Below are 26,442 nucleotides of genomic sequence, written 5' to 3'. Positions count from 1 at the left end.
GGGCCCCTTTGGCCGAGCTCCCTCAGGCACCTTCCAGACCCAACGAGGCCGAGGTGAGGGACAAACGGGACAAAAGGCACACCTCTGGGCTGGCGATGAGTGAATCGTTGTTACAATCTCCGCATAAATCTCAGAACACCTTTTATTTCGTGCCTCTTTCCTGCCCCCCCCCGCCCCGGCTGATTTCCTGACGTGCTCCGTGGCTCTTCCTCAGGGGACAGGCTGCCGTCACCGGGGTGCCCGTGGCTCCCCTTGCGCTGGGCTCCCCGAGCCAGCTCTTGCCTTCCCCATGCTAGCAGAGGCTGGCTGTTATTTCCTCGTAGAGGGGAAGCGGTGGGAGTGGTGTACGAGTTTCAAGAGAAGTTTTTCTTGGACTGAGTCTGATCCTGTTGACATCAACCAGCAATGACCCTTAATCATCGCCTTCTGTGGGAGCGGAGGAAGAGCAGCTCTGAGCTCTTCTGGGCTGATCATCCCTCTATCAGAAGCGGCTGATAGAGCAGCACTGTGTGACCTTTGGGTAATGACTCACTTCACAGAAAAAACAGCTGTGAGAGACTACAAGGTTATCTAGTACATCACCCTGCCTCAGTGTCTGGTCTTCAAGTCAAATCCAGACTTCATTACATGTGAAATACTTAGTCTCTGTTTAGGTTGTGGTTTGAGGTGGAGCCTGAGGCCATAGAATTATTTGATCTCCGCTGATCCCATGAAGATGGGTGTTTATCTGGCTTGGTGAGTCCCTTCTTACAAATCTAACCAAAACAATTGAGCAGAGGGGGTCCCTTGGGACCTTTTTTCCTCAGTTACAGATGCTCAATACTGCTGCAATTCGTTGTCATTTTGTAATGCTACACTGGGCTTTTGAGTGCTGTTTTTTTCTGGTTGTCTGAGAGCTCTTTACTAGTGAGCTAAGCTGAGCACGATCTTTAACAAGATAAAGCCCTTTCTGAGACAAAACTTTTGTGTAGGCTTCAGCTGTTCTCATCAGGGGAGAAAAAATGTGTGCAGCTCTTTAGAAAGGCCAGAACAGACATGGAGCAACTCAAAGCAAATACCTGGAAAAAGAAAGTGAACAGCAGGCTTGTGTGCTGTGATGTCTTCTGTTTCTCAACAGCAAAGGCAGGAGCCTTTAGCCCGATGCATAAATTAAAATAAGTTATGTTATGCATTGTGCCTTTCAAGTCGCAGTTTGTACAACCTGTTTGCTCTGCCCTTTCACAGCTACCCTTTTAATATCTGAGGTAGGTGCTTTTTAAAAGGAGAAAAAGGAAGGTAGTATTCTAGGATATCACACTAATAATATAACCAGGTGTATGGAACTGGACTAGTCTGTATCTGAAAATGAATAATCTGTTACTATGCAAGCCATTTTGCTTTTAGTGTTAGTACGTGCCCTAGTATTGTACTTCAGATTAATTTGAGGAGGGGAGGGTACTTTATCACTACAAAGAATAATTTGTCCCAAAGTTAGAGGACCTCTTCCCTCATCTATATCTTGTAGACATCCTTGTTATTCTCGCTTCTTCCTACTCATCCATCACTCCTCATCTCTACAGATGCTCCCTACATACCTATTATGCGCTTATGTGCATAATTTGTACAGGTAGCATCTAAACTGCTGAAATGGCAATGTCAATCTGTGTATGCTGCTAGAATATAATCAAATGTATGCTTATTCTGTAGATATTTATTTATTATTTATTTTTGGTTCTGAGAAATGATCCGTGTTCGTTTCAAGGGTGTTTGAGACAGTAAGTACTCAGATAAGTGTATCAAAAGTAAAAGATGATGAATTTTGTCAAAGTATTTCAATCAGTTTGTTACTGGTTTCTAAATGCTCTCACTGTATAAATGAGCGGGGTGGCTTTTTTGTCTTGTGCTTTTGAATTGAGTTGCTTTTAATGCCAAAAAATACCCAGTGCTATGAAACTTAGGGTTAAGTAAAAAGGAAGTGCAGCTAACAAGTTCACTCAATATTCCCTTCTTACCTTTTAAGCACCAGAGAACAAGTGAGAGGTGCAAAAACCAGAATGAGCATGATGCTGAAGCAAAGGCCAGTCACAAAACCTTCAAATTCCCCTTTATCTGATGGGAAACAAACAGGGAGATGGAATCAGACTTATTGTATCAAGTATGCAGAGGCTCTGTTGCTTCCATTAGAGAAGCATTTCAGACAGAATTCAAGTCAAACTTTGTACATGTTCTGGGATTCCTGTAAGTGAAATCTAATTCAGACAAGGTTTGGGATTTTTAGAGGGCTGCGAGGTCTTTAGGTTTGTTTTATTTTTTTAAGATGTCTGGGTACATGCTGATTCTTAAATCTATCACCTAAAAAACCTCACTCCATAATAGAAGGCAGAAGCATACCTACTCCCCATGCGAGCTCCATCTTATTTAGTGGGTCAGGACCCTGCTGCAGGTCTGGCTTTATAAGAAACTATTCAATAGGAAGTGGCTTTTAAGATGTTTCAGATTTTAGTAGTGGGCTTTTTTTTTTTTTTTTTTTTTTTTTTTTGTAAATAACCCACCTGGTCCTGGTAACAGTAACGTAGACTGTGTATTTAATAGGTGACTTGCCTACCTCACCTGCTTGGAACATGAATATAATCCCGTTCACAGTCAACCATGTGTCAGCCCTTGGCATGCACCTATACTGCCTACCATTGCTTATATTAGTACCTGCCGGAGATCCTTCTTTTTTGTCTTGCCAGGAGACAAACTACTTAAAACACAGGCAGCAAGACCAGTATTGCTAATGCAGGAATTGAAGTATCTATGATGAAGCGTGGGTCAGAGTTGAGGTGTTCTCTACAGACAGTTAAATCAAGTTTCAAAATAGCGTCAGGAAAATGTGGTCAGCACATGATTGTGTTGCTGATACTGACAAACCATACTTGTGAAAAGGCTGCTTGCTTTTTCTTTTCCTACCCACCTCCCAACAAAAAAGTATTTTTAAAAATCGAACAAACAGCTACTTAGTTTTGCTTTAAAAGGTATTTGAAAAGCTGCTAACTGCTTTGTTGCTGAGAAAGTGTTTTATGAAAAAAGAAGCCTGAGATTCTTTTAATGGATGTAAAGTAACCTGTGAAATACTGGGGAGCAGAGAACAGTAAATGTAATCTCTGAATTGAGTGTAATTACTTGAATTAAAAAAATAGCATTCAATTAACTCTGAATTCTTGTTATTTTCCACAAAAACGGAATCTTATCTTAACATAGATTCAATACAGTGGGTATAATAGAAGTCTGGCGCACCAATTCTGGTGAAAGCCCTTTGATTTCTTGTGCTCTTTGTCAGCAGAAAGGATTTTCATGGGAAACTTGATTTGAGTTGATTTTGAGGGAAAATTTTAATTTCTTTCCTCCTTCTGCTTCGTGCCTTTGACTATCCCATTGTATGAACACAAAAACCTATAGTGGGAAGATATCATCTACATACTTCTGTCTCTCTGAATATCACAGGTTTTGTTTTCCTGTGGCTGATATTGTCTCAGCCTGTGTGTGCTGTGTGTGTTTTTTGTTTTTGTTTTTCAGGACACTTTCCCTGAGTTATGGTTGTGGTTAATGGCTTAAGTGGCTAACTGAAAAACTGTTCTAGATGATTGCTCCGGGTTTTGTGAAGCACAAAGACCACTGAACTTAACCAGTCACAGACAGAATTTAAACTGCTGGAATATGTCATTGGAGCCTGCAATAAAGAAAGAAAGATCTTTGAATATAGCTAGCACAACAAGGTCAGAAAATGCTTCAGCGATAAGGAACCTTAGCTAAATCTCTGTGTGCTAGGCAGTGATTATATAGACACAGTTGTTATGTAGTTTACCTGTAACAAAGGAAAGATTTTGTGTGTTTGCTATCAGTAAACTAAGCACTGAACAGTAAATCTTGTGTGTGAGCATTCCCTGAAAAGCAGGGGAAAGGGAGGGTAGAGGATAATGCTATGTGCAGTGCATAAAGCCACGACTGACTCCAGGCATAATGCAGTTGCTTAAAGCTTCCACAGTACCGTATTTTGGCGTACTGAAAGGTTGTGAAAGAGTCTGAGGTCCTTCTCCAGCATTGGTGAATCCTGAAATCTGCACACGGTAGATAGTCTTTTCCTTAAGTCCGGTAAGATGGTAACTCGTGGTAGAAGAATTGACTGTAGCAGCTGAAACACAAGAAGGGTTAGGGGATAAGAATATTAGCTGAATTCTGATGTCTGAGTTTATGAATGTAGCTCTCTGAAGGGAAAAAGCAAAATTTTATATTTCTTGACTTTTTTTTTCTTTAAAAAGCTTTACTTGAGTAAAGCTGCGGTCAAATCAAAAAGGGGTCTACTATGGTGTTAGACTCAGTCTAATCGATAATGTGTTTGAACCCGGAAGTAAAAACCATGAGCTTTTAACACACCAAGGATGTTTAGGTGCTAACTGCAATAGGCTAGGCATACTGCATGACAGGAAATGCGCATGACACGCTGAACAGTGCGTTTCCTGAATATCCCTGGCTGTGACAGTTGAAATAAAGACTTGTTTTTACAGCAGCAGTAGAATGAATGTTCATGTTAGTCCTGTGTTTGACCATGGAATGAGCAAAGGATTTGAAGTGCTTGTAAATAATCACTGAATAATATTTGCAAGACTAGACCCTACAACATACTTTATCCTCATGACTGCAATTAGTATTTACTCGCTTTGCTTAATACCAGTGCAATTACTTAGAGCACTCTCTACAGAAAATAGGCTATGTATTCTGTTTCACCTGCTCTGTGGACCTTTTTTGCTCAACCTTTTCCTTTTCTTGATGGTGCCATGATTTTTACCCTGGCAAGAATAATGCAATCAATCAGCAATGCTGTAGAATACTTCTGACATGACTGAAGTTATTTTTCAAGCTTGCCACTGAGAATATAAGATCTCCACAGAAGTAGAAATGGTGCTGTAGCCTGTAGGCTTCCTTCCTCCAAGTTCTTAGAAAAACTGAAAATTATTATTCTTGCCTGGCAAACATGGCAATCAGCTGTTGTGTCACTGTTATATTGTCTCATTAGGGGAGAGTTAAAAAATAAAACTCAGCCGTGGGCACTACTCTTCTGTCTCCCCTTGAGATACCTGATAGGTGCCTGTAATGGCATAGAGTCCCCTGAAGACAATGCTAACTTCAGGGGAGCCAGGACTTTGCTCTTGAAGCTTTTGTTACTTTTCATGGCCCTTTAGAGGCATATGCTGACATGAATCACAGAACCCTCCTTACTCTCCTTTGTAGGGTCTTAGGGACTATTTGTTATCCATGTGTCTTTAACCTTAAATACATGTCAAACTGTTGAAAGTTAATGCATTATTTTTTGTGGCAAGAGGACTTTCCATAGCAGAACAGAAGGAAAATGTTTATCAAAAGAGATGACTTTTTTGCAAACCTAAGTAGTTTGAGCTCATAACTATTCATTTTATAATGTAAAAGTTTAATCCCTAGTAGTTAAACACAAAAACTGTCAATTTAAGATAATTTTGCTAAAAATGAAATTAATAACTGTGTCTTTCAAAACAGTTAGGAAGTACATACTTATTTGCTGCTCATTGGGTCAATAAAAGAAATACATAATTTTTGAAGTTCTTTCTTTAGTAATGCTCAGAGTCAAGCTTGGCTAAGTTACAGTGAAATGTAAAGAACTGTGACTGAAATCATAATACCTCAGAAATACCAAAAGCAAAATACCAATCTTCCTTTCACTGTTACTAGAAAATTCTACTGTAATCTTAGAATCATAGATTTTAAGGAAATTTTTTTCTCATCACTGTTTAATTTGAGATGGCCCTATAAATTCTCACAGAAAGGAAAGTAATTTAGCTCTGTGCTGTGAAAGCACTAAATGATGAAACTTTTTTTGGTCGCAGCACTGGGACTGAGCTGCTGCTTTGTTCTGAGTGATGGTGACTTACCCACAGATTTAGGTCTTGCTGAATCTATGTAGCTTATTCTGTATCCCCGGAGAAAGCCCAAACAGTCTTCAGCAGCTATTTCAGTCCACTTCACAAGTGCAGTATGTTTTGTGATATTCAGAACTGTCACATTAGCGGGACCTATTCTAGGAACTTAAAAACCAGATAATAATGTAAGTTCTACATTAATATTTATTCAATAGACATGCAAGGCTGAAACCTAGCTGCTATCTAGAGAGCTCCTTCCCTGATTCTAGTTGTCGTAAACATCACATAAAGGGTGAAAGAGAAAAAAGAAATCCTGCTGAGTAAAACAACTTGATCTTAAGCAATATCAAAGTAGGCAGAAACTGTGACTGACTTGTTATGGATGCTTTTACTCCAATAGTCACACAGCCTTATTAATTTCAACTTCCAGTGTAAGCCATCACTGAATTGGAGGTGGAACATCTGACTTTGGTCATAGATAAATTTGAGCTGTGGGGACTAGTAACTCAGGGACCCTCTTGCTATTATTTTGGTAATGTCATTTGTAATGCTAACACTTCAGTGGGCCTGTCAGTAAAGAACAACATCCAGGTCCCTCACTCTGCCAGTGCATAACTGCTAGGACCAAAGGCAATGCTAATCGGAGAATGCTGGTAAGACACCTGTAACAGAAACTTATTGTAGGATTTCTTTATGGCTGCAGATAGGAAATGAGAAGAAATATAAGGGGTGAGGTATAAAGGGGAGGAATACCTCCTTCAACTGAGTAAAAGTGGGTCACTCCAAAAGTCTTTTCATGTCTTGTGAAACTTTCACACTGACACACATCAGATGCATGTACCATTATTTTGTACAACTTATATGGCTGAAAATTGTCTGGAAAACAAATAAACTTACATCAGTGTTTACTGAAAAGCTGTAAGTGAGAAGGAAGGGGAGGAGGGACAACAACTTGATAGCTTTTCTGTATAATTCTTATTTTCTCATTCTCAAAGCATAGTATAAGTTTGCAGTGAGTACCACTTTGTACTCTGAGTACAAAATATGTGCGTCTTTCCTCTAGACACTTCTTGCAAACAATTTCAAAAGTAGAACAAGACACAACACTGGTTTGCTTTTAAAATATGCTGGACCTGCTTATAGTCCTCCTCTGGAAGGTCTGAGCTGCGTAATGAAAAGAAGAGAACTAAAATGCCTGTAGATATCCTAGTTTAAGGATAGATATGTCCCCCTCAGCTAGCATATTTTAAAACATTGCAACTAGATGTAGTGTGGCAGCGCACATGTAACAGGAGGAGCAAGGAAAACAGTGGATTGATTTGTATAAGCCTGAGGTTAGATGTGTACATAAAAGTCAATCCTGACTGGTCTTTGCAAGAGTCAACTATATGACTTCAGTCAAGATTTTTGGATGACTGGCAGCAGCTCCTTGTGCCTAGCTTAGTGAGTAGAATATTGGAGTTGAGAACTGTTGTGCTTTGACAAGGCCAAACACGGGGATAAAAAGTAATCTAATGGAAAGCCTGTAACAGAGCATTTTATATTTAAGGCTAAGTTTACCTAGGAGCAGAGGAAACATTTTTATTTTCATGCTACTGTGTTAGCCAGTGGCGTATAGGTCCCTATCTGGAATCTGGGGAAGGAGAGACCTTGTACTGGCAACAGCAGTTTAGCTACATCTCTTGCTCAAATATGAGCGGAAGAATCCTACTGAAGACTGTTCTTTTTATCTGCTCTGATATCTCTAAAAGTTGGGCATCATCTCAGTGCAGAAGAAAGATACAAATTGTACTCCTCTGGTTCTTCAGTTTGTTCTTAAAAACAGGATGAAAATCCTTTGCTCCCAACCAAAAAATAACCAGTAAAGAAAACGGTGCCTTCATCAATAGATGTTCCTGTTACCTAGTGTGAAATTTCCAGTAGCTGCAGCTATTATTTTCATGCGCATATCCTCTTTACCAGTGCCCCAGTCAACCACAAAACATTTTGGATTGTATTCTGGAGTCCAGGTGACAACTGTATCGGTTCCCTGAGGTTTGACGTTGATTTGGCCAGGCAAGTCTGTGAATGTATATACCATTATAGATCAATAAACAGGAAAGCAATCTCTCTTTTGCTCAGACTTCTTTTAAGACAAGTAAGTAAGGTTTACGCTACCATGTCCGTAAAGCAGACTTAGCATCTGGTACTTTGCAAAAGTCTCAGGGAGATCCCGTGTTGGTTGCTGCCTGTGACCTTTAATTCCTCGCAGTCAGAAAGGGGGAAATGGCTGTTCCAAGCCTCAGGAAGAGGAAGCTCACCATTGTTAAACAACCTTCTGTGAACAGCTATCAGCTGCTGTGCAGCGAGCAACTGTGAGATAGCTTTTACTTGGGAGAGGAAGAGAGAGGGGCTAACAATGTCTTCTTACTGAAAATACTAAATTTTTAAACATTTTAACATTTTCTAGGGCAGATTATCAAACTAAGAAAGACCTTCTGATTGAAACTAAGGGAGGAGAGGAACAACCTGTCAGCTGTAGTAAGAAAGGAATCTCATGACAGATACAATTCTCCATTTCATCTCCTATCTGAAAACCAATGTAGTAAGTAGAATTAAAGAAAATGATTATACTAGCTGAGGAAGAGTTCTGCATAATGCGAAGGAATTTGTCTTGGAAACACACTTAATGCGTGTACCTTCCCAGTAATTCATCACAGATACAGAGGATCTATGCATAAGTAAAAGCAAAGCAAATCTAAAACAAATGTCTAGAGAGCGCCATGGAGAACAAGCTGATAGATTCAGTAAACAAGGAGCTGCCAGCTGAATGATGGCTTGAGGTAAGCGTATGTATTTTATTAGAAGGCTGCTAAAGCAGTGAGATGTGAGAAGTAAAAATAAATTGTTAAGTATTTGCAGGGCAAAGGAGAATGGAATGAGGAGAGTGGGCTAGAAAATTTTGGAAAACCAATTAGTTGCAGCTTTCTGGAGATCAGCAATGGTACTTGCACACTGATTTACTTGTGCATACTATAGCTCCATTAAAAACAAAAAATTTTACCCTGGAAGAGAGAGTTTTTTCTTACATTACAATAACTGTACCTCAATTTTATAGACGATTGTAGCAAATGAAACTGGTTTATATATAAACAGAATAATTGTTAAATGTTGTTGTTGAAATGAAAAACCTAGGTATTTAGGCATCACAAAAGCTTAAAATCGTCATTGAAATATGATGTATACCTCCTACAGTTCCTTCTCCCATGTGCCAGTCGGGGTAATAACAAAATAAAAGTTGCTTAACTCAAAAACTTAGATTTGCAGATGATTCTGAGAACTTTCTTTGAACTACTGACGTCTACTTAACTTTATGTACACTCCATAAGCCATTCTGATAGGTAAAGCTAATACCTAGTTGTTTCTCTAGCCTGAGAAAACAAAAAGCTCTGCAAGTATTGTTAAACTGGTTGTCTGTTAGCTAATTTCAGTAGAAATACTTTCCTAAAAAAGAATACCAGTCTCACCATGCAAAAATAGCAGCCTAGTAAATATTCAAGAGAATGCTTGTACCCACCCCAAAGACTGTCAAGGTAGTCTAAGGACTGCTCATTAAACTTTTCCACTGCTTTAATGAGTAAATGATAAAGCAAGTACCTGTCGCGGAGAAATCTGGGACAATGTAAATGGTTTGTGGAGACTCTCCTGCTTCGTTATAGGCAGAAATATTAATTCTATAATAAGCCATGGAGAGATTTAGAACAACTTTTTGGTCTTTTAGAATGATGCGTTTTGGTGAATGCTTGCAACTGTTGGGTACTCTTTCTACATTAACATAGTATCCAAGGATGTTCCTGCTTTGTGCTACCTGAAGAGGAAAAAGATTATCAGTGAGCAATGTTATTATGTCCTATGTAGAAAATCAAGAACAATGACATTATGTAAACAAAATGTCACCTTTGATGATGGGGATAAAATCATACTATTTTAATTAGGTTTTCAGGAATCAATGAAGCAATGCATTTACTTAAATTAAGAACGTGCTTACATCCTATTTAAATTGAGAGGATTTAAGCACAGGATTAAGTGTTTCACTTAATTGAGATCTTGGTTATGTGTATCCAATTAGTAATAACAGCAGTGAAGCAGCTGTAACATTCTGTACATTGCACTGGAACATATCCCTTATAATTAGGACCTTGAAAGTTAGTGAGGGGTGTTTAATTGTACTGTATGCCTCTGAGAATCTTCACCTACTAGACTCTGTTAGGCATCTGGCCTCTTTGAGGATAAACGCTAGTAATTACACTACAACTTTAGGACATGTTATATATCCATTGATACAAATTTTCAATGGTGATGGTCCACTCCTTATTTTAGTGTACTACTCTTCTCCAGGAACTGGAAAGTGAGGGCATGGAAATGGAAATTACTGCAGCCTAGATGGACACTTAACTCTGTATATGAAATTCTGGTAATTCTGTAAGGATTGTTTCTGAGATCAAGCTTCTCTGCTATTTGTTCGTTGACCTTGGCACAAAAAGTAATAGTGGGAAAATGACACAAAGCTAGGAGGGTTATCTTAATGAAGCAATCGGATACCTTTGGAATAACATAGGATAATATTCAATAATTCAGAAGGCAAAGACATACCCATGGGGATGAATTTCTGCTAAAGCTAGAAGCTCCTAGTTTGGAAGTAACAGAAGTATTTCCCAGGATGGGGAGGGAAGAATTGGTGCCATTATTTGAAGCTCTGGTGAAGCTGCCAGAGAACAGTGTTATGGTTCTATCACTAGGCTTTGAAACTGGAGAAGGTTCAGTGAAGCTGGGAAAGGTTTCCATGTAAGAGAAATGATTCCTGTGATATATGAAATAGAGGGCATATTGCACAGGAAGAAACTAGCAGAATTTGGCTTTCTTAGCTTAGCAAGATGAGACTGGAAAAGGCTAGCACTGTCCTATCTTCTGCAGTCCTGCAGGAGGTCCTGTGTTAATTCCAGCTGTGAAAGTAATGCAAACTGCTTGGTTGGATGTTTAGTGCTGAAGCCAGCAAACTCCTGCCTGTTGATCCAAACTCAGTAAAGTTTGAACATTAGCAAAAACAGGGAAGCTGTGGCTAGTCTCTAACATCCTAAAGGTTTTTTTGTGCTTCAGATCGGCTTAAACAAGTAGGACAGTGCAGCCCAAGTTTTCTTTTTTCTCTGTATAACATGTTAATAATTAAGTACACCCCTTCCTTCTAGACTTTCAATATTTATTGAAGCCCTCTGGACTTGAACCTCATTTAGTGTAATAGACTAGTACAAGTATTTTCCTGAATGAAGGTCCTAGCCCTGATCCTATATTTAATATATGTATTTTTAACTAAAGTGCTTGGATGGAGAATATTTTCTTCTTTTAGCTTAACATTTAAATTGGCATATACAAGTATTGCTTTATCCCCAAATGAATCATATACTATGCAACTTTGCCTTCTTATAAGGAGATAAGGGAATAAGGGGGATATCTCATCCTTATCAGAAGATGAGGTACTATTTTCTCTGCTATCTCTTTTTTTCCCCTTTAACAAGAACACAAGGGGTAATTACAAAACTCTCCCCATCATCTAATATTTCAAAACTCTGCTAGTTTCTGTCCTTTCTGCCTCTGATATCTTGTACAGCCGACTTCTGTAGAAGACATTAAGACATTTTTTTTCTCAGAATCTAGATAGAATTCATTTCTATGCAAAGACCTTTGTTAATACCTTGCTCATCAAAGTTACCTGTGGGAGCATGGAGTGTGAATGCAAGACTGTCAGTTGGCCATTTTTTACTGAGACCACTTCATCTGGTAAAATTGACTGATGTACAGTAGTCAGTCAGCTGATAATGACACCTGCTGCAGAAGAAGGAATGCTTCTGTCTTGGAGGTTTGGACTTTAAATATCATTGTGGGAAACATGCAGCTAGATGCTGTTCATGTAAGTTGGTGGCTCTCTTTCCTTCCTGATTAGAATATATCTCTTCTGAATTTGTAAAGTAGTAGCTTTACTACATGTTTTTCTAAAAAGTGTGGGTGTCTTGAGAATATGAGTGCTCCTTAGGAACACGTGAAATGCAGGGTGTTGCTTGTGTAGGCAAGCTTAATTCTAAGAGGCAAACCTGAGACACACCAGTTCTTAGAGTGAGCTGCGAAGAATCTTTATTCTAGTCAATGATTTGAGCCTAGAAACTGCTGCTTGAGCAATTTTTCAAGTTTATAAATTGGTGTAGTATTTCCTTTTGGGTCTGTAGCACCCGAAATACCACCCTACAAATTTAGTGAGTCCTGAAGGACGAGTACAATATTCAGTGCCTTTTGCTTGTACAATGCGGTCCCAATACAATGTGAAAGTATTTTTTTTTTCCCTGCAAAGTAATAGATTAGTAGCATGGTTGTAACAGAAGAAACTCATACCCAAAGTGAACATTACCTCCCACTTAAGAAGAACACTTCTTCTGCCTGGAGAGATTTCTGTAGTTGTGTTATATGATAGCATTGGCTTGTTAGTGAGCTCTGGTAAACATGAAAAAGATGGAGATATGCACTCATATGAGTCAGTTTACGCTTCATATTTTCAACAGTATCTGACAACCCTGTTTTATTTGATACAAAATTTGAAAAGGCTTTTACATTGATGCTTATTCCCAGAACAACAAAACTGTATTTCACTTACTGTGAGGGACTAAAATCTCTCTACTCCAAACACAAACACAGTGGTGATCCTCCTTGGCTATGCACCTGAGCTGAACGATGTATGAAGACATAACATTTAAGTTTGAAACTGTGATGTTGACAGAATTGTTTTCTATGCTCACCTGAAAAAAAAAAAAGAGTTTTATATGTGTGGCAGCAATAAAATATGATCTTATATGAACTGTTTTCGGAGTCCAGGACCAGTCTTATGACTACAGTTGAAAGTAGGGGTCCCTAACATCACAGAGGAATTACTGCACACTTTGTCCCGTTCCTTTTTCGTTCTTTGAAGGCAGGTTCTCTGAATGTTTTTCCTGAGCCCATCCCATTTAGCATGTAAGCAGTAGCTTAGACCTGTGCATTGCTTTTAAAATCAATTAGACTTAAATATACTGAAGAACAATCACTGACTTGACTGAAGTCCTTGCTGGCATTCTGAAGGACAAGATGTCAAGGTTGAATGAAATATTGCATGTGGATGTGTGTACACACACACACACACACACACACACACTTATATCCCCATACACCCTTTCTCTCCAATGTTACACTATGTCTACATGGATCCATAAGGCTGATTATGTGAGGGGCATGGCTGGGCTGAATATGTGACTGCCTACGCCTTAGCACCTCAGAACTACAGTGTATCTACAACTGATGACAGCATTAGAAATCGTCAGTGACTGTACAGGGAATGTAGATGGTTTTTGTACAAAGACATCACCTGTGTCTAAGGAAATCTCTGAGCTGAAAACTGTAGGAAGCAGAGAAAATATCAAAGAAAAGTATTGCTATATGCTTGCACTATTTTATACTCTTCCCTAGCCGTTATTTTTGGCCACCATCAGAATACAACATCCTGCGTTACCTTTGCTCTGACCCATTCTGGCTGTTCTTACGTTATTGGCAGAAACGTTATTGCAAATTGAAATATTTATTTTAATATTTGTCTGATAGGAAGTTTTGTTTGCTAAATATATATTTCTTAAAACAAGACAAAAACGAAAAACCAAACCACTCTTTGTGGCCAGCTCTTCTCTTTGGTTTTCTGCAATGCTTTGCTTTTTATAAAGGTTGTAATTATCTACATATATTTTTGTTACTAAAAGTAGCTTGGTTACAACCCCCCTCACCACCACAATATCAGAGAAAGACTCCAAATCTCTTTGACTGTTTTTGTAAAAAAGAACAAGTGTGGGGTGAGTTGGACTTAGGATCCCGAGTGTTCTACAGTACATTAATCTTGTTCTCGGTAAATGCTTGCTATTGTTCAGCTAGTTTTATATCTCCTCTGTGCCTGAATGTACACACTCACCCTTTTCTTCCAAGGCTATGTGTAAATGCAGCCTGTATATACACAAGTTCACAGGATCAGCTGGTATATGGGGGATGATGAATATTCATGACGTGCAGTCTTAGAGTACTCAGTCACTTTCATCATTCAGTGTAACTGTCTCTTCTAGTCCTTCATGTTAGTCACTTGAATCTCCTATCTCCCCCGTCTCCAGAACCTGTAGTGCCCCATCCTCTCGTTTATTGTTCTTAACTTTCTGTTCCTCCATATGGAGCGTATCGGACAGTCTGTGCATAGCTATCTACTGTACTACCAGGCAGAGAATGCATGGGTATCTGGCTGTCCTAGAACAGTCCAGGATTCGTATCACTGAACAGAGACTTTTCCAAGGATTGCACATTCTTTGTACTGAGATAAAAGCTTTCTGAAGTGGAGTTCTTAATAATCCTAAACAATAATCCTTCTTAAGAGGCTAAACAAAGTGTCAGGCCAAACGAAGTGTCGGCTACAGGAGAAATGAAAGAAGATCCCAGGTTTTCTGATGTAAGAGGGAAGAACTGTAAAAGAAGCAGAGACACTCCTGAAAGAGTAGAGATGCTTAAGAAGTGGAAACTGCTTAAGCAGATGCTTAAGAAGAGATGCTTAAGAAGTTGCATTTTAGACCCTTTCCTCCCTGGGGTTCTGTCCTGGCTGATGCCTTCATATTCCTCCTCCAACTACAGCTAACACAGAGCTTGAATAATATTTTCACTGTTCTATATCCTGTCGTGCATCTGGAACTAATCTTGTATCACCAGCACATTAAGTGCCTTCTTGTCAAAGAAGAAAACTGGTGCAAAACAAAAGCATAAGGTATGAATTGTTACCTGAAAATCACAGCATCCTGGTCTCTAACCTGTTTGAAAATTTAATGATACCAGCAAAAAGAGTAATACTTAATGAAGTGTTATCAAGACTCTGGCTTACATAGCATTTCTGATACCCTTTGTGGATCTTCAACTTTTGCAGTGTTTTGCTGATCATTACAGTGTCTCACTGACTTAATGAGCCAGCTGACATAGCGTTCTTGTTTTTCTCCTGTGTAAGACTATACATCTTTCTCTCTCAGTTCAGAATTTATCAGAACAAACTAACAGGAGGCCTTTATGTGATTCAGCTACAAATTGTGCATGTTCCGTGCCACCTTGCTATCTGCATGTTATGTGGGCTGTTCATTACTGATCTTATAGTAAATCACTCCAGATTCACAAGCAACTGTCATCTGGAAGTACTTACCAACGTCCACTGAGTGGATTCCGTGAGTGCCTCTCTGTATCTCAGCTCATACTTTGTAGGAGTTGCAGACAGGTCCCATTTTATTATCACTTGGTTTGTGATCTGATGAGCACTTATGTTAGATGGTGTCAAGCACTTCCCTAAAATGGGGAACGTGCAGATGTTATCAATACAAGTGTAGCAGGAAAGCTTTGGTAATTGTGTCTGTCAGGTGTGTTTTACTGAAAAGAAATTAGAAGACTTGGCTCAGAATAGTGAACACTGAAAGACTTTTAAAAGACTGGAAATAAATTATTACTAAATCTTTATGATATCAGCAAAACAGTGTTGCTCCTCTTGCCTGTCTTTTGCGGATGCTTCTGCTGATTTCAGGAAGACCTTTTTTTGTAAACAGATGCTTTTCTGAGTGAGCCTGAAAGGCAAAATCAAAATGTCGAGAGTACCTATAGTCATGAATTTTAGAAAAATTTCCAGAACTTTTTAATGGGTTCCAACTTCAGCGACTGTGTTTAGCTATATAATTTTGTGCTCAAATACATTTTGTTTTCTCCTTTGATACATGCAAGGTGGCCAAGAAGCCATAGTGATAATCTAGGTCTTACTGGTAGTGCCCTCAAGCAGTGAGAAGCATCGTTTTTTCCTGGACTATAATTACTCTGAGAAGGCCAGGTTTTGGGAAGTTCTTGAAGTTATCGCAGTGCTTGGTTACTAGAAAGAATCTCTGAATAAACATCTAAAATGAATAGTTCATTGTTTTTTGTTTTTTAAATCTCCTCTGCAGCACTATGTAATGGGTGAGTGGCCTTAGAAAATGGTCAAAATTTGAAAAGTTTTCTCACAATGCTCATATTCTATTACTAGGATTCCTTAGATATAGGGTACTGAGTCAACCTGCTCTTTGTAAACCAATAAAGAAGTTCAAAAAACCATCAAAGAGAACATAGGAAGCTGGTTAAGTACCGTACACGTGTATTACTGTATATTTTTCTGGATATGACAAAGAATCTTTATAGTCTAGCAAGTGATTTAAAGCAAAATCTTTCTGCCATAAAAGCTGATAGACTTCTGCTCTTGCTGTTAGTGAAGATTTCATCCAAGGGAGCCAAACTGCAGCTTAGCTCTCTGAATCAGTAATATGAAAAGCTGCATTTTGGGAGTTATAATGTTGGAAATAATCTTTATCCTATCACTGTTTCAGCTAGGAGTTGCAGTAATACAAGTTGTGAAAATGCTGTACCTGCTTTGCTTGGTGTAACAGAGATGTTCTTTCCTTTCACACAGCTCTCATGGGCATCATTCACAGCTATCCAAATAGATGCAGAGCGTTTCATGTAAATATCCTTTCGTTCTATTGTGATGGAAGGTGATGACGTGTTTCTTTGCAAAAGTTTTGTGATTCTATCCCTTCCGAGAAAGGGAATGAGAATGAAAAACAAACATTTTATTGGATTATCATATACTATTTTTTCAAAAAAACATCATTATAACATTGATAGGTTTCCAGGTAGCTATGTATAACATTCAGCATCTGGAAATCTTGAGCAGCTTGAAACAGTGAGTGTAATTCTAGCAACCTAGTAATTTTAGCTAATTTATATTTGCAAAAGACTTGTGTGGTAGAGAACTACTAAATTCTTTAAACTTATAAGGTACAGATAGACACAAGGCAAAATCTGTATAGCCTTCTTCGGTGCTTCAGATGGGATATAAACAGCATTTGGAAGGCATGAAATTAGGTTAAGAATCGATTCATAAAGTCTGCAGCTACAGCTGTTTGCCACCTACCATAGAGGCACTTACATTCATTCTGAGCAGCAAAGTTTCCCAGTTGTCTAAATATAAATTACCACAAAGGTATGAAAAAACTCTGGTCTTATATGAGTTAGGTGCCTCTCTGACCTAAACTCTGATGCTTTGCAGGCAAAGATGTTTAAATGCCACCTAAACTCCTCATCCCTGTAGACTTGTCCTTTGTAATCTACTGTGTAATCTACGTGGTACAGAAAGTCCGGGAGGTATCCTTATTTTCATCCACAAACAGTGGTTGCTGGTGCGTGTGGTGACTGATTGCTGTGTGTTCATAGTTACAACATTCATCTAGGAAGGGAACTCTAGGTTCTGCTCAGCTTGAAGGTTATTAAAAGTTAGGCCGCCCAGACAAGTATCCTGCTCTCCAGATTTTACATTTGTACCCTATACTCCTGTAGATACTGCAGTACTTACTTACCCTGGAGGTGTGTAAGCAGGTACTCTTCTTACCATCCTAAGTTACTTGCCTTGAAGAGCACTTTTCCACATATGAAAACAAAAAAATTGAAGTCTCTTTTGACTTGTCTGATCTAACATGGGTGTTTTGAAGAGTATCAATAATATCAATAGAACAAATGCATGTCAATTATACTCTTCCAGGGGTATCTTCAACTGCTTTACTCGTGCCTCGTTGTACAAGGTCAACTGTACTCCACATCAGCGTACAGTATCTGCAGTTCTTCAAATACTTCTTTTCCCCCTCAGCAGCCTTGTGAAATGGCTGAAGCTGAGCCAGCAAGAACGAGTACAGGGCAAGCCTGCCAAGTACTGAATACATTTGTAAGATTGCTGCAGAGTGCCTTCGACTCATGCTAACTGGACAGTCAAGCTTTTATATATTAATGATTTTCATAACTGTCATGTGCTTCACAGCAGACAATTGAAAGATATTTTTGTGCTACCTTGATTCTCAGCCAAACCAGTGGCTGGCCAGATGTTTACCATAAATTCAAACAAAGCCAATGGCCATAAAGTATGTTGACTGCCAAGAGCTATTTGAGGTCAGTTAGGCACAGTGGTGTGCTTTGACTAAAACCCTTTACTGCAGATAGGAGTTCACAGAATCACAGAGTCACTGAGGGTGGAAGGGACCTCTTGCGATCATCTAGTCCAACCCTTCTGCTCAAAGCAGGGTCAGCTAGAGCAGTTAAGAGTGAGGAGACAACTGGAGCAGGAACCAGTCCTGTGTGCATATGTCCCCTGATTCCTTTGTGCGGTGGCAACCTACCAGTTTCTGGGCTCGCTGAAGCCAGCTGAGCTTTTGGCCTTTTCCTTTTCCCTGCTGTGAAAGTTGAAGTTCTACAAAATGTTCTATGTGTATCCAGTAGCTGCAGAAGTGTGGTCTTGGGAAGTCCACTATTGGGGAACTCTGTCTGGGACTTAGGATGTGAATGCAAAGAATGTGTGAATACAGAGGCTAATGAATAAACATCTAAAGAGAAAAAGTTTAGCTTTACTTTAGTGAGTCCTCACCACTCAGTCATGTTTCCCTAAGGAAAAGCCCTTAAATGGCAGGCTGTTTCTGTTCTGCTTGTCTCTTTTCTCCCTCTCTCTCATTTACCCTCTGCCTCACACAGAGCAGATTTCTCAAGGCTAAAGCTGTGCCAGTTCAGTGTTCTTAGAAAGAAATGGAGTGCATTTTTTAATGCTAGGCATAGTAATTGCCTACCCACATATTTCTAGTATTAAATGTGCTAATCATGATACAATATTTAATAACTGGAAAAAAAATCGCTTGACGGTTCCCCCTATCTTCTGCTTCAGCCTAGCTGTGAATCAGCCATTAATACTGCAGGGCATGATCTTGAATGCTTGGTTAGATCATCTCTGTAGAAGTGTTCTTTAATCCTTTTCTTCCTGGCATCCAAATCATAAGGAATAAGAATAAGGAAGAATTTCAATTTCAGACTGAAGTTACTTGCAGAAAGTGGTGACGTCCTCTTCTAGTCTTTGAAGGGGCTTTTCTCATGCTTTATTGTTTTTTTTTAAACCCAGTAAAAAGGGAGACAAGTTTTTCTTTCAGAGCATTGAACTGAAGTCTAGGAGACTGTGGTTCAAGTCCTGTCTCTGCTTTGGGAAAATCAATATTTCTGTGATGCAGTTGCCTCCCTCTTCACCCACCTTCTCTTTCACTCTTTTTCTGCCTTCGCAGTTCATAATGTCAACTCTGCAGCTTAGGAATAGCACAGACTGAGTTGGGCTGGGGACTCCAAGAGCAACAGATACTTTAGCTGATAGCATCTCTATAGAAGCAGAGCTGTTTCACAGATGCTTTTACCATTCCAAGAAATCGGGGCTTTGAAGACTGAAGAGGCAGGAGAGCAAATACAGTGGGGTACTATTGCAACTAGGCACCTGCTGCTCTTTCCAGTGGGAGAATACAGAAGCCGGTGGGGGAGTAAGCACAGCTCTGCGGTGGCTGCTTGCTACTCTGCAGTATGCAGGAGATTACCCTGGGGAATTTCCCAGTGTAGTGACATTTCATCAGCATTAGGAGGTGCTCCTAACTACAGCTCTTTTTAATGCAAAGAGCGATGTGTTATGTGGCAAAATAATCAGTAATGAACATCATAATTTGCCAGTGCAACAAAATACTTCAAAATTTATTTTTCCTATGTGCCGCATTTGACGCCTCCCTGCATACATGTATAGCATAATATGTAATGCATAATAAAAAAACAGCTTAACATGGTTTTTACTTGGAATGCATTAGAGTGTGGAATATTCAATGGGAGTCAGTAAAAGTAGAGAAAAATAATTGATTAAAGTGATATTTGACAATAGTATTTCAAACAGACGTGCTGGAAGTGTGGCAAGATGTATGATGCTCTAGCAAATTATCAAAAGAAGAAATCATTGCTTCTCAGATAAATATGATTTACTGAGGATTTTTTTGCAAGATCTTCCCCATGATATCTCCAGTGGATAGTGAAGAAAACTGCAGGTTTACTGGCCTCATTTCCTTCCTCCACAAAACGGCGACTAATTTATTTACACAGTTGCTCTGTTATCTTTTCTTGAAGACCAGGAGGGGTGACTGGGGTTTCAGGCTGGTCAAAGCTTAATGAATCTGTGCAAGAGGCAGGTACTCACATTTGCTACTCCTGAAGTCCTCCCATTTTGGTCCTTGGGAGCTTTGCCAGTCGTCCCTCATGAAACTAGGAAGTGGTAAGCCACTCTTCCTCAGATTAGACAAAGTGATTGTTGACAGTATGCACCTATTTCAGAGTTTTCTATGAATCTGTTCCATTCCTTTTCGTTTCTTGCACTGTCTACTAACCTAACAAGTTTTGTTTTGGCACTCGGTGCGCTTCTCAATCTTTCCCCTTCCCCCAGTTTGGAAAGCGCAGCTCTCACCAGATCAATAGGTCGTGATAGATCTGTGAGGTCTGAGGAAAGATTTTGACCATTACGGTGTAACAACCTACAACATGATGAATATATCGGGACAGAACTCAGGCAGGTAGGAGTTAGGCCAAACTGCGGTGACAGCTTTTCATTTTGTGAAGTGATGTTTAGACTTACCATTTTAAGATTACAGTATAAGTAACAGTATATGGAGCAGTGGGTACTGGCAACCAGGTACATGTGAGATCCTCACTTACTTCTTTGTAGCATGTCAACTCATTGTCCCAATCTGCAAGATGAAAACACATGGACTGGAAAAGACCCATCATAGGCAGTAATTTTCCATTAACAGGGGTGAGTTGACTACTAGAGTCAAAAGACAAAAAATATAAAACAGCTATACCCTCTTGCGCAAGGAAATAAATACTAGCCGTACGACTACCTATCTGGGTTTACATTCATTAATGCTTAGAACAAGAGACAGAGAGATTTAGAGAGATTAAAGGTTACCAGTCCAAACGTTTCCAAGTAAAATCTAGTTTTCCTAGGTAAATAAAAAAAAAGGACCATTTTCCCTGTGTTTTATGGTTCCGTTACTCGCTACTATGTGGTTCTGAAATGTGTGCCATGGTGTTTCCTGCAGTTTTGGTGTCATTACGCTTTTGAACTGCTTCTCTCCTGTAACAGTGCCATCTTACTTGCTGCTTGTTTCTGCATTAATTTAAAGTTTAAATTGTTTTTCCAACTCTGAACGGAATATCTTGTGTATACAAGATACAGGAAACATTATTGTGTTCTTTGGGTGCAAAATTTGCAGAGACTAATTGTGTATATACAAGGAAGCATTTGTAGCTTTTGACCTTCTGCTTTGGTAACCTTGAGGAAAGCTATTGCAAGGTAATCTGCCTAAAGCAGATCATAAAATTACTGTGCACCTCTGTCTCAACAAGCATGCAATTTTTATCTCCCAGCTCCCTGCTTCTGCATAGTTCAATGGGACCTGGGTGGCATGGCTTAAATGTTTGCTGTTAAGCACAAATTTGTAGACATTTTTCAAAGTACGAGGCCAGAACTGAGACATTCGTAGACCTCTCACTCATTGTGAAATTAATTCTCACTCTTAGAAATTAATTCTGAGCAAGTAAGTGGAGGAAAAAAAAAGAAGAGCGAGAGACTGCATTTTAATGCTATCATGGGCCAATGTGATGCTTCCAAAATTTCAAACCTGCAAGAATTACTGGGGAGTTTTCTTGCAAAGCATTATACCACTGTAGCATTAGACTAATCAGCAGTATTAGAGCTGACTACACTGCAGAATTACTTCAAAACTACCAGTCATCTCTATCTGGAGTTCAAAATAATAGACTATTGCTGAAGAATGACAATATACTGTTTATACCACCAGCTTCATACTGATGACATTATGAAGCAGCAGGAGAATAAGCTGAGATACAAAATGACTCTTACTTACCTTTTTTGTAAGAAAAATATATGCTTTTTGCAATTAAACATATACATTTTCCAATGAAAGGCACATTAAACACTGACACTCCTAAAGGAGCTAATCTTTTCATCTCTAGTAGTTAAGCTTATTTCAGTATTTCAGAAATTTTTCATCAGAAACTTTAGTCATAAAATATGCTTGTTTTCCTTTTAGCTTTGTGTCTTACTGCCTGAACTATTGATTCAGAAATATCAGCCATTATGTCTCGAAGTACCACCCATACTTTTAAAAAAAGATGCAGAAATAAAATGTAGGGTAGGATTTTTTTTTCTCTGTAAAGATGTAGATAAGGATTTTGACATGTACGCGATACTGAAGGTGATAAAGTTGAATGTTTCCTGATGAGTACAGTCACATGTTCCTTATATCTAATAGGTTTAGCTATTTGCCAGTAGGCTTATCAATCTTGAATAAGAAATGTTTTTGCTATTTGGAAAGTATATATGAACATCTCGAGTTACAACATGACTATGGTTCAGAGCAATTTCTTCTTAAAACTTCAGTTATAAATTATCTTCAGTATTCCCTTCATCATTCCTGTGGCAGCTGTATATTTAAATTAGAAGCTGATTTGAACCAAAAAGTATGTCAGACGAGTATGGCTTAATGAGTGATGAGGTTAATCAACAGGCAGACTTCCAGAGCCCCGCTCCATGACGCCTCCTTTCTCCTACCAGAGGAATGTGTTCTTCTCATGAATTAATGCATCAATTTAGGTGTGTGTAGCTTCCTTTTGTGAAGGTAGAGATCAGTTCATCCTTGTTTCTATGGCAACATTAATAATAATTGTGAATTCTTTTCTTTCCTCGTCCGACCACCAAAACAAATTTTGGTCACCCACATCCTGGACACTTTTACATCCTCCTCCTCTTTTAATTTGAATCTAGCCTTTCATTTCCTTGGTGTTTCTTTTTTTCTTTTTAAGAAACACCTGGAAATAAAGCCCTTTTGGAAATGCTGAAACGCAGGTACAGTATGTTTGTAGCGTCCTGCTGCTGAAACTATTTGCAGCAATAGTTCTGGAGAGACTGATGAGGGGGAAAACAAATGGAAACATTTTTCATCCTTCTAGATTTCTGCTAACTTCTTCCCCAGATCATTTCCATTAACAGAGACCCCAGTGGTGACTACAATGTTGCAGACCTGCGTCTATTTACAGAAAAGAAGGGGATTGTGTGCTTTGAAGAAGCAGAAGGCTTGTGATCTTACCAAAATCCTGCTGTCTCTATGAGACAACATTAGAACAGGCAATGCAAAAATAGTAGATTTTAGAGATGGAAATGGTATATTAGCGCAGCCTGCCCTGCCCTGCCAATGTACTATGCAACATTCTCCAGGTCAGTTTTACGTTACTCACATGATAATCCGCTTACCATTTAATCCTGGATATAATGAATGTTACGCTCTGGTTCCTTATTTGTCCTATAGTTGTGTGTATTTCTCTGTACAAGCACATTCAGTTTAATTGTGTTCCTTTTACTTTTACTGCACTGCTTCCCGTTAAAGGAGTTACGTATTAGTTTTCCCAAGCCTTAGAATAGCGCTAGTCTTGTACCATGACCGCGCTCTAACAGCTATGCAAACCAAGCCAAAACCCTTTCCCTGTTCCAAAGACCTCACAATCCATTGTATTCAGAAAAAGAAAAAAAAAAGGTGTCATTTTTACACTCTATAACTTTTTGTTTTCCTTCTCGCTTATCTGGTGGAATTTTCAGCAACGCTTTAGCAGACTGTAGGCTGATGGAGTAAATAGCAAGGAGCGGAAAATTATCCGTGGCTAATTTCAGAAAAATACTGTTCACTGATGATGCCCCATCCAGGGCCATTATGTATACAAAATCCATCTGTAGCTATTAGCAAGTAGGATTTTTTTTGCCTATAACAAATTCAGTATGAAATACATCAGGTGGCCAACAGCTGCTGTGCACTAGCCTCTATCCAAAGGTGTTAGACTTTTTGCCATTATATTAACAGCAATTTGTCAGTTGAATCTGAAATGTAAAAAGTTTTCAGACATAAACATTATGGCTTTTAGTGTCCTCTAAAATCGTGGTAGTTGGTCTAGAGATTACAAATTGCCTCAGATACACTCCTGGCTGGTTGATAACCTCTACATAGCAGCCAGCTCTCTATTATCATACAGACAAACCTACCTGTGCTGTGAATGTCCTGGGCTCTTTTTTTTCCTTCCAGAAATCTGAAGATGTTTCCTTTCAAGTAAAATTTCGATTCCTAACATTTGTAGTCAATTAAAAGCGGTCTTAGCAGCTTTAAAAGAGAGGAGCTGAAGTGTTAAGAGGCAGATAGTGTCCCGAGTTTGTGGCGCAGCCACTAGGCGGCCTCTAGAAATAAGAAATGCAGGCAGTTGTGCCTTGAGCCCCGCACACTTCATCCCTGCTAAGTGTGCTGGGTTTTTGTAAACTGGCAGAAATTCACAGTTTGTGCAGGCTGGATTTCAGCCCAAAAACTATACACAAATATTTTAAATCAAAATTGACTATGAAATCATTTCAGCTGGCTGATTTCTTTCAGCAGTGATAGTCATCTTTGCAATTACTTAGTTGTCGCGTAAGAATTATTTACCTACCTGGAAGCTGCTTGCAAAATGGAAAGTCCCAGTGTGAGCAGTTGCAAGCATCTGGGGAATAAAAAGGGATAAATTTAATAAGAAAGCAGCAAAAGAAATGGGAAGAAATGTTACAGATTGTTGTTTCTTCTATTCAGAGAACTTAGTTCAGGCATTATTTTGGTCATACATGCTTGCCTTTGAGTAATGTTAAGATTTCTTACTATTTATAAACAGCAGTAAGTTGTGCAACAAATGAAAACTCACCTATTTCAAATAAAAAGATAGCAACGAGCAGTGAGAAGTTCTTCATCTTCTCTGAAAAGAAGCATAATGATTATCATCAACGTTACACTCTTTAGTCTATTTTTCACACTTCCTCTTCAAACTTCCTATTCATTCCACTACCTATAGTATTACTGGCTGAATACAAATAACTTGCATGCTTGTGACACACTCAGTTACACTGTGAGGGACACTCAGGCTCTCAGGTATTAGTCGTATCTATGAAAACCTAACTTAACCTTTCTGAAAAACAGAAACTTCCCCCTTTGTGCTGGTAAGAAGTCCTGATGAGATTCTTAGAGGTATCTAAGATACCTCTAATCAGCAGTGCAAACCTCATTAAGCTTATTAAGCTTAAGTACTTTAAGCTCTTAAAAAATGCTAGTCTGGATGTCTGTGTGAATTACAAATACCGATATCAATGAAAAGTAAGTCAAAGTCATAGTATGAATGCTTAGATACTACAAGAATAACAGCAGCAAAAGACCCTGTCTGTCTTCTCTTTCTGTCCTCCTCTCCCATTCCCAGAAATTTCACCACTGCTAAGACACTGTACCTTCACGCTGTCGGCAGCAACGCTGGAAGCCGTAATGTAGACAGAAATCACCGTAGCTGTAATCAGATGTGACTACAAACTCCACATGCATTAAATGTGGTTAGAGTACATTTAAAATGACTGTGGGCATGGCAGCCATCGTAGCCGTTGCTGCTGAAGCAGTAATGGGAAATTTTCTGAAAATTTCACTAGTGTAGGAAATTTCCCTTCTGTGCTTAGTTAGTTGCAGGCAGACACTGGATTCAAACCTACCTGGTGATAGGCAAATTATTAACTTATCTTGGGAACCATTGCATATTTCAGGTTGAATACTGTATAGCAAAAAAAAAAAAAAAAATTCTCTTTGAAATGAATCACTTTCTTCAAGAGAGAGTTACAGGCATGCCTCCGAGTAGTCTACAGTGGGAGTGGGTGACTAATGCATCACCTGTATCTTATCAGTTTTTCTGAAGGATGCAGTCATGAAATACAAGAGAACAAGGACTTCTACTGAGTGTTGTAGCGGGTTTCCTAGCAGTGAGATTGTTTGGGCATGGGAATAAGCTCCAAAATGCTGAAGGGTGGTGGTGGATACCCTGTGTATGGGTCAAAACACCTCCTATTTGAGTAATCCAAAAAATCAGCCTTGGCAACACTTCCCACAAGGAATAACAAGAGGAGAGTGTTAATTTATGAGCAGAAAGGAAAAACTGGAAGAGAAAATGCAAGTCATATGTGAGAAAGATTTGACAGTGTAGATTGAAGAGTTACAGACTCAAAGTAATGTAAAAGTCAAGAGACAAGAGAAAACTGTCTGAACTGTATGTATTGATCTGAAATGATCAGGATAATCAGGATAATAATTTTGAATTTAAAACAACCTAGCCCAAAAGAAAACCATGTAAGCAAGTCAATGCAACAGCAGGAAACTGAATTCACCATACAGAGGATTATGGCAGAGCATACTGTAGAGAAAAAAAACAGTAACTCAAGTCCAAATTATCTTTGCTGGAGCTCTAGGTCTCCATATGAATGTTACTGTCATTTAAAAAAAAAAAAAAAAGAGGCAGAATACAATTCAACTGTAACAAGTGCAGAAAGTACATTGCCAGTCAAAACAGTGGAGATGACAGAATATCAAAAACTGGAATTTGTCATAGGAATGAGTAAGAACACATTTTTAATTATAGTTCGGCTATTAAGTTGCCATAGGAA

The 26,442-nt window shown here is 39.0% G+C and overlaps 1 protein-coding gene across 1 annotated transcript in view; it reads right to left on the bottom strand.

Annotated features, from left to right (window-relative positions):
* Positions 1 to 24,755, bottom strand: part of LOC104146916 (interleukin-6 receptor subunit beta-like) — a 30,284-nt gene extending 5,529 nt beyond the window's left edge. The window contains exons 1-13 of the mRNA XM_068926987.1: positions 24,675 to 24,755; positions 24,429 to 24,479; positions 20,515 to 20,626; positions 16,418 to 16,584; positions 15,181 to 15,320; positions 12,592 to 12,733; positions 12,349 to 12,431; positions 9,549 to 9,759; positions 7,815 to 7,973; positions 6,666 to 6,788; positions 5,925 to 6,077; positions 4,010 to 4,153; positions 1,992 to 2,088 (exon numbers count right to left, since the gene is read on the bottom strand). Of these exons, the coding sequence (XP_068783088.1) occupies positions 1,992 to 2,088; positions 4,010 to 4,153; positions 5,925 to 6,077; positions 6,666 to 6,788; positions 7,815 to 7,973; positions 9,549 to 9,759; positions 12,349 to 12,431; positions 12,592 to 12,733; positions 15,181 to 15,320; positions 16,418 to 16,584; positions 20,515 to 20,626; positions 24,429 to 24,479; positions 24,675 to 24,720 (1,628 nt within the window). The 5' untranslated portion in view covers positions 24,721 to 24,755. The remainder of the gene's footprint in view (positions 1 to 1,991; positions 2,089 to 4,009; positions 4,154 to 5,924; positions 6,078 to 6,665; positions 6,789 to 7,814; positions 7,974 to 9,548; positions 9,760 to 12,348; positions 12,432 to 12,591; positions 12,734 to 15,180; positions 15,321 to 16,417; positions 16,585 to 20,514; positions 20,627 to 24,428; positions 24,480 to 24,674) is intronic.
* Positions 24,756 to 26,442: the final 1,687 nt, after the last annotated feature.

The sequence above is a fragment of the Struthio camelus genome, chromosome Z (genome assembly GCF_040807025.1).
Source record: "Struthio camelus isolate bStrCam1 chromosome Z, bStrCam1.hap1, whole genome shotgun sequence".
NCBI lineage: Eukaryota > Metazoa > Chordata > Aves > Struthioniformes > Struthionidae > Struthio > Struthio camelus.
The sequence above is the reverse complement of the archived record's forward strand: the minus strand, read 5'-3'. Positions and strand labels throughout refer to the sequence as shown.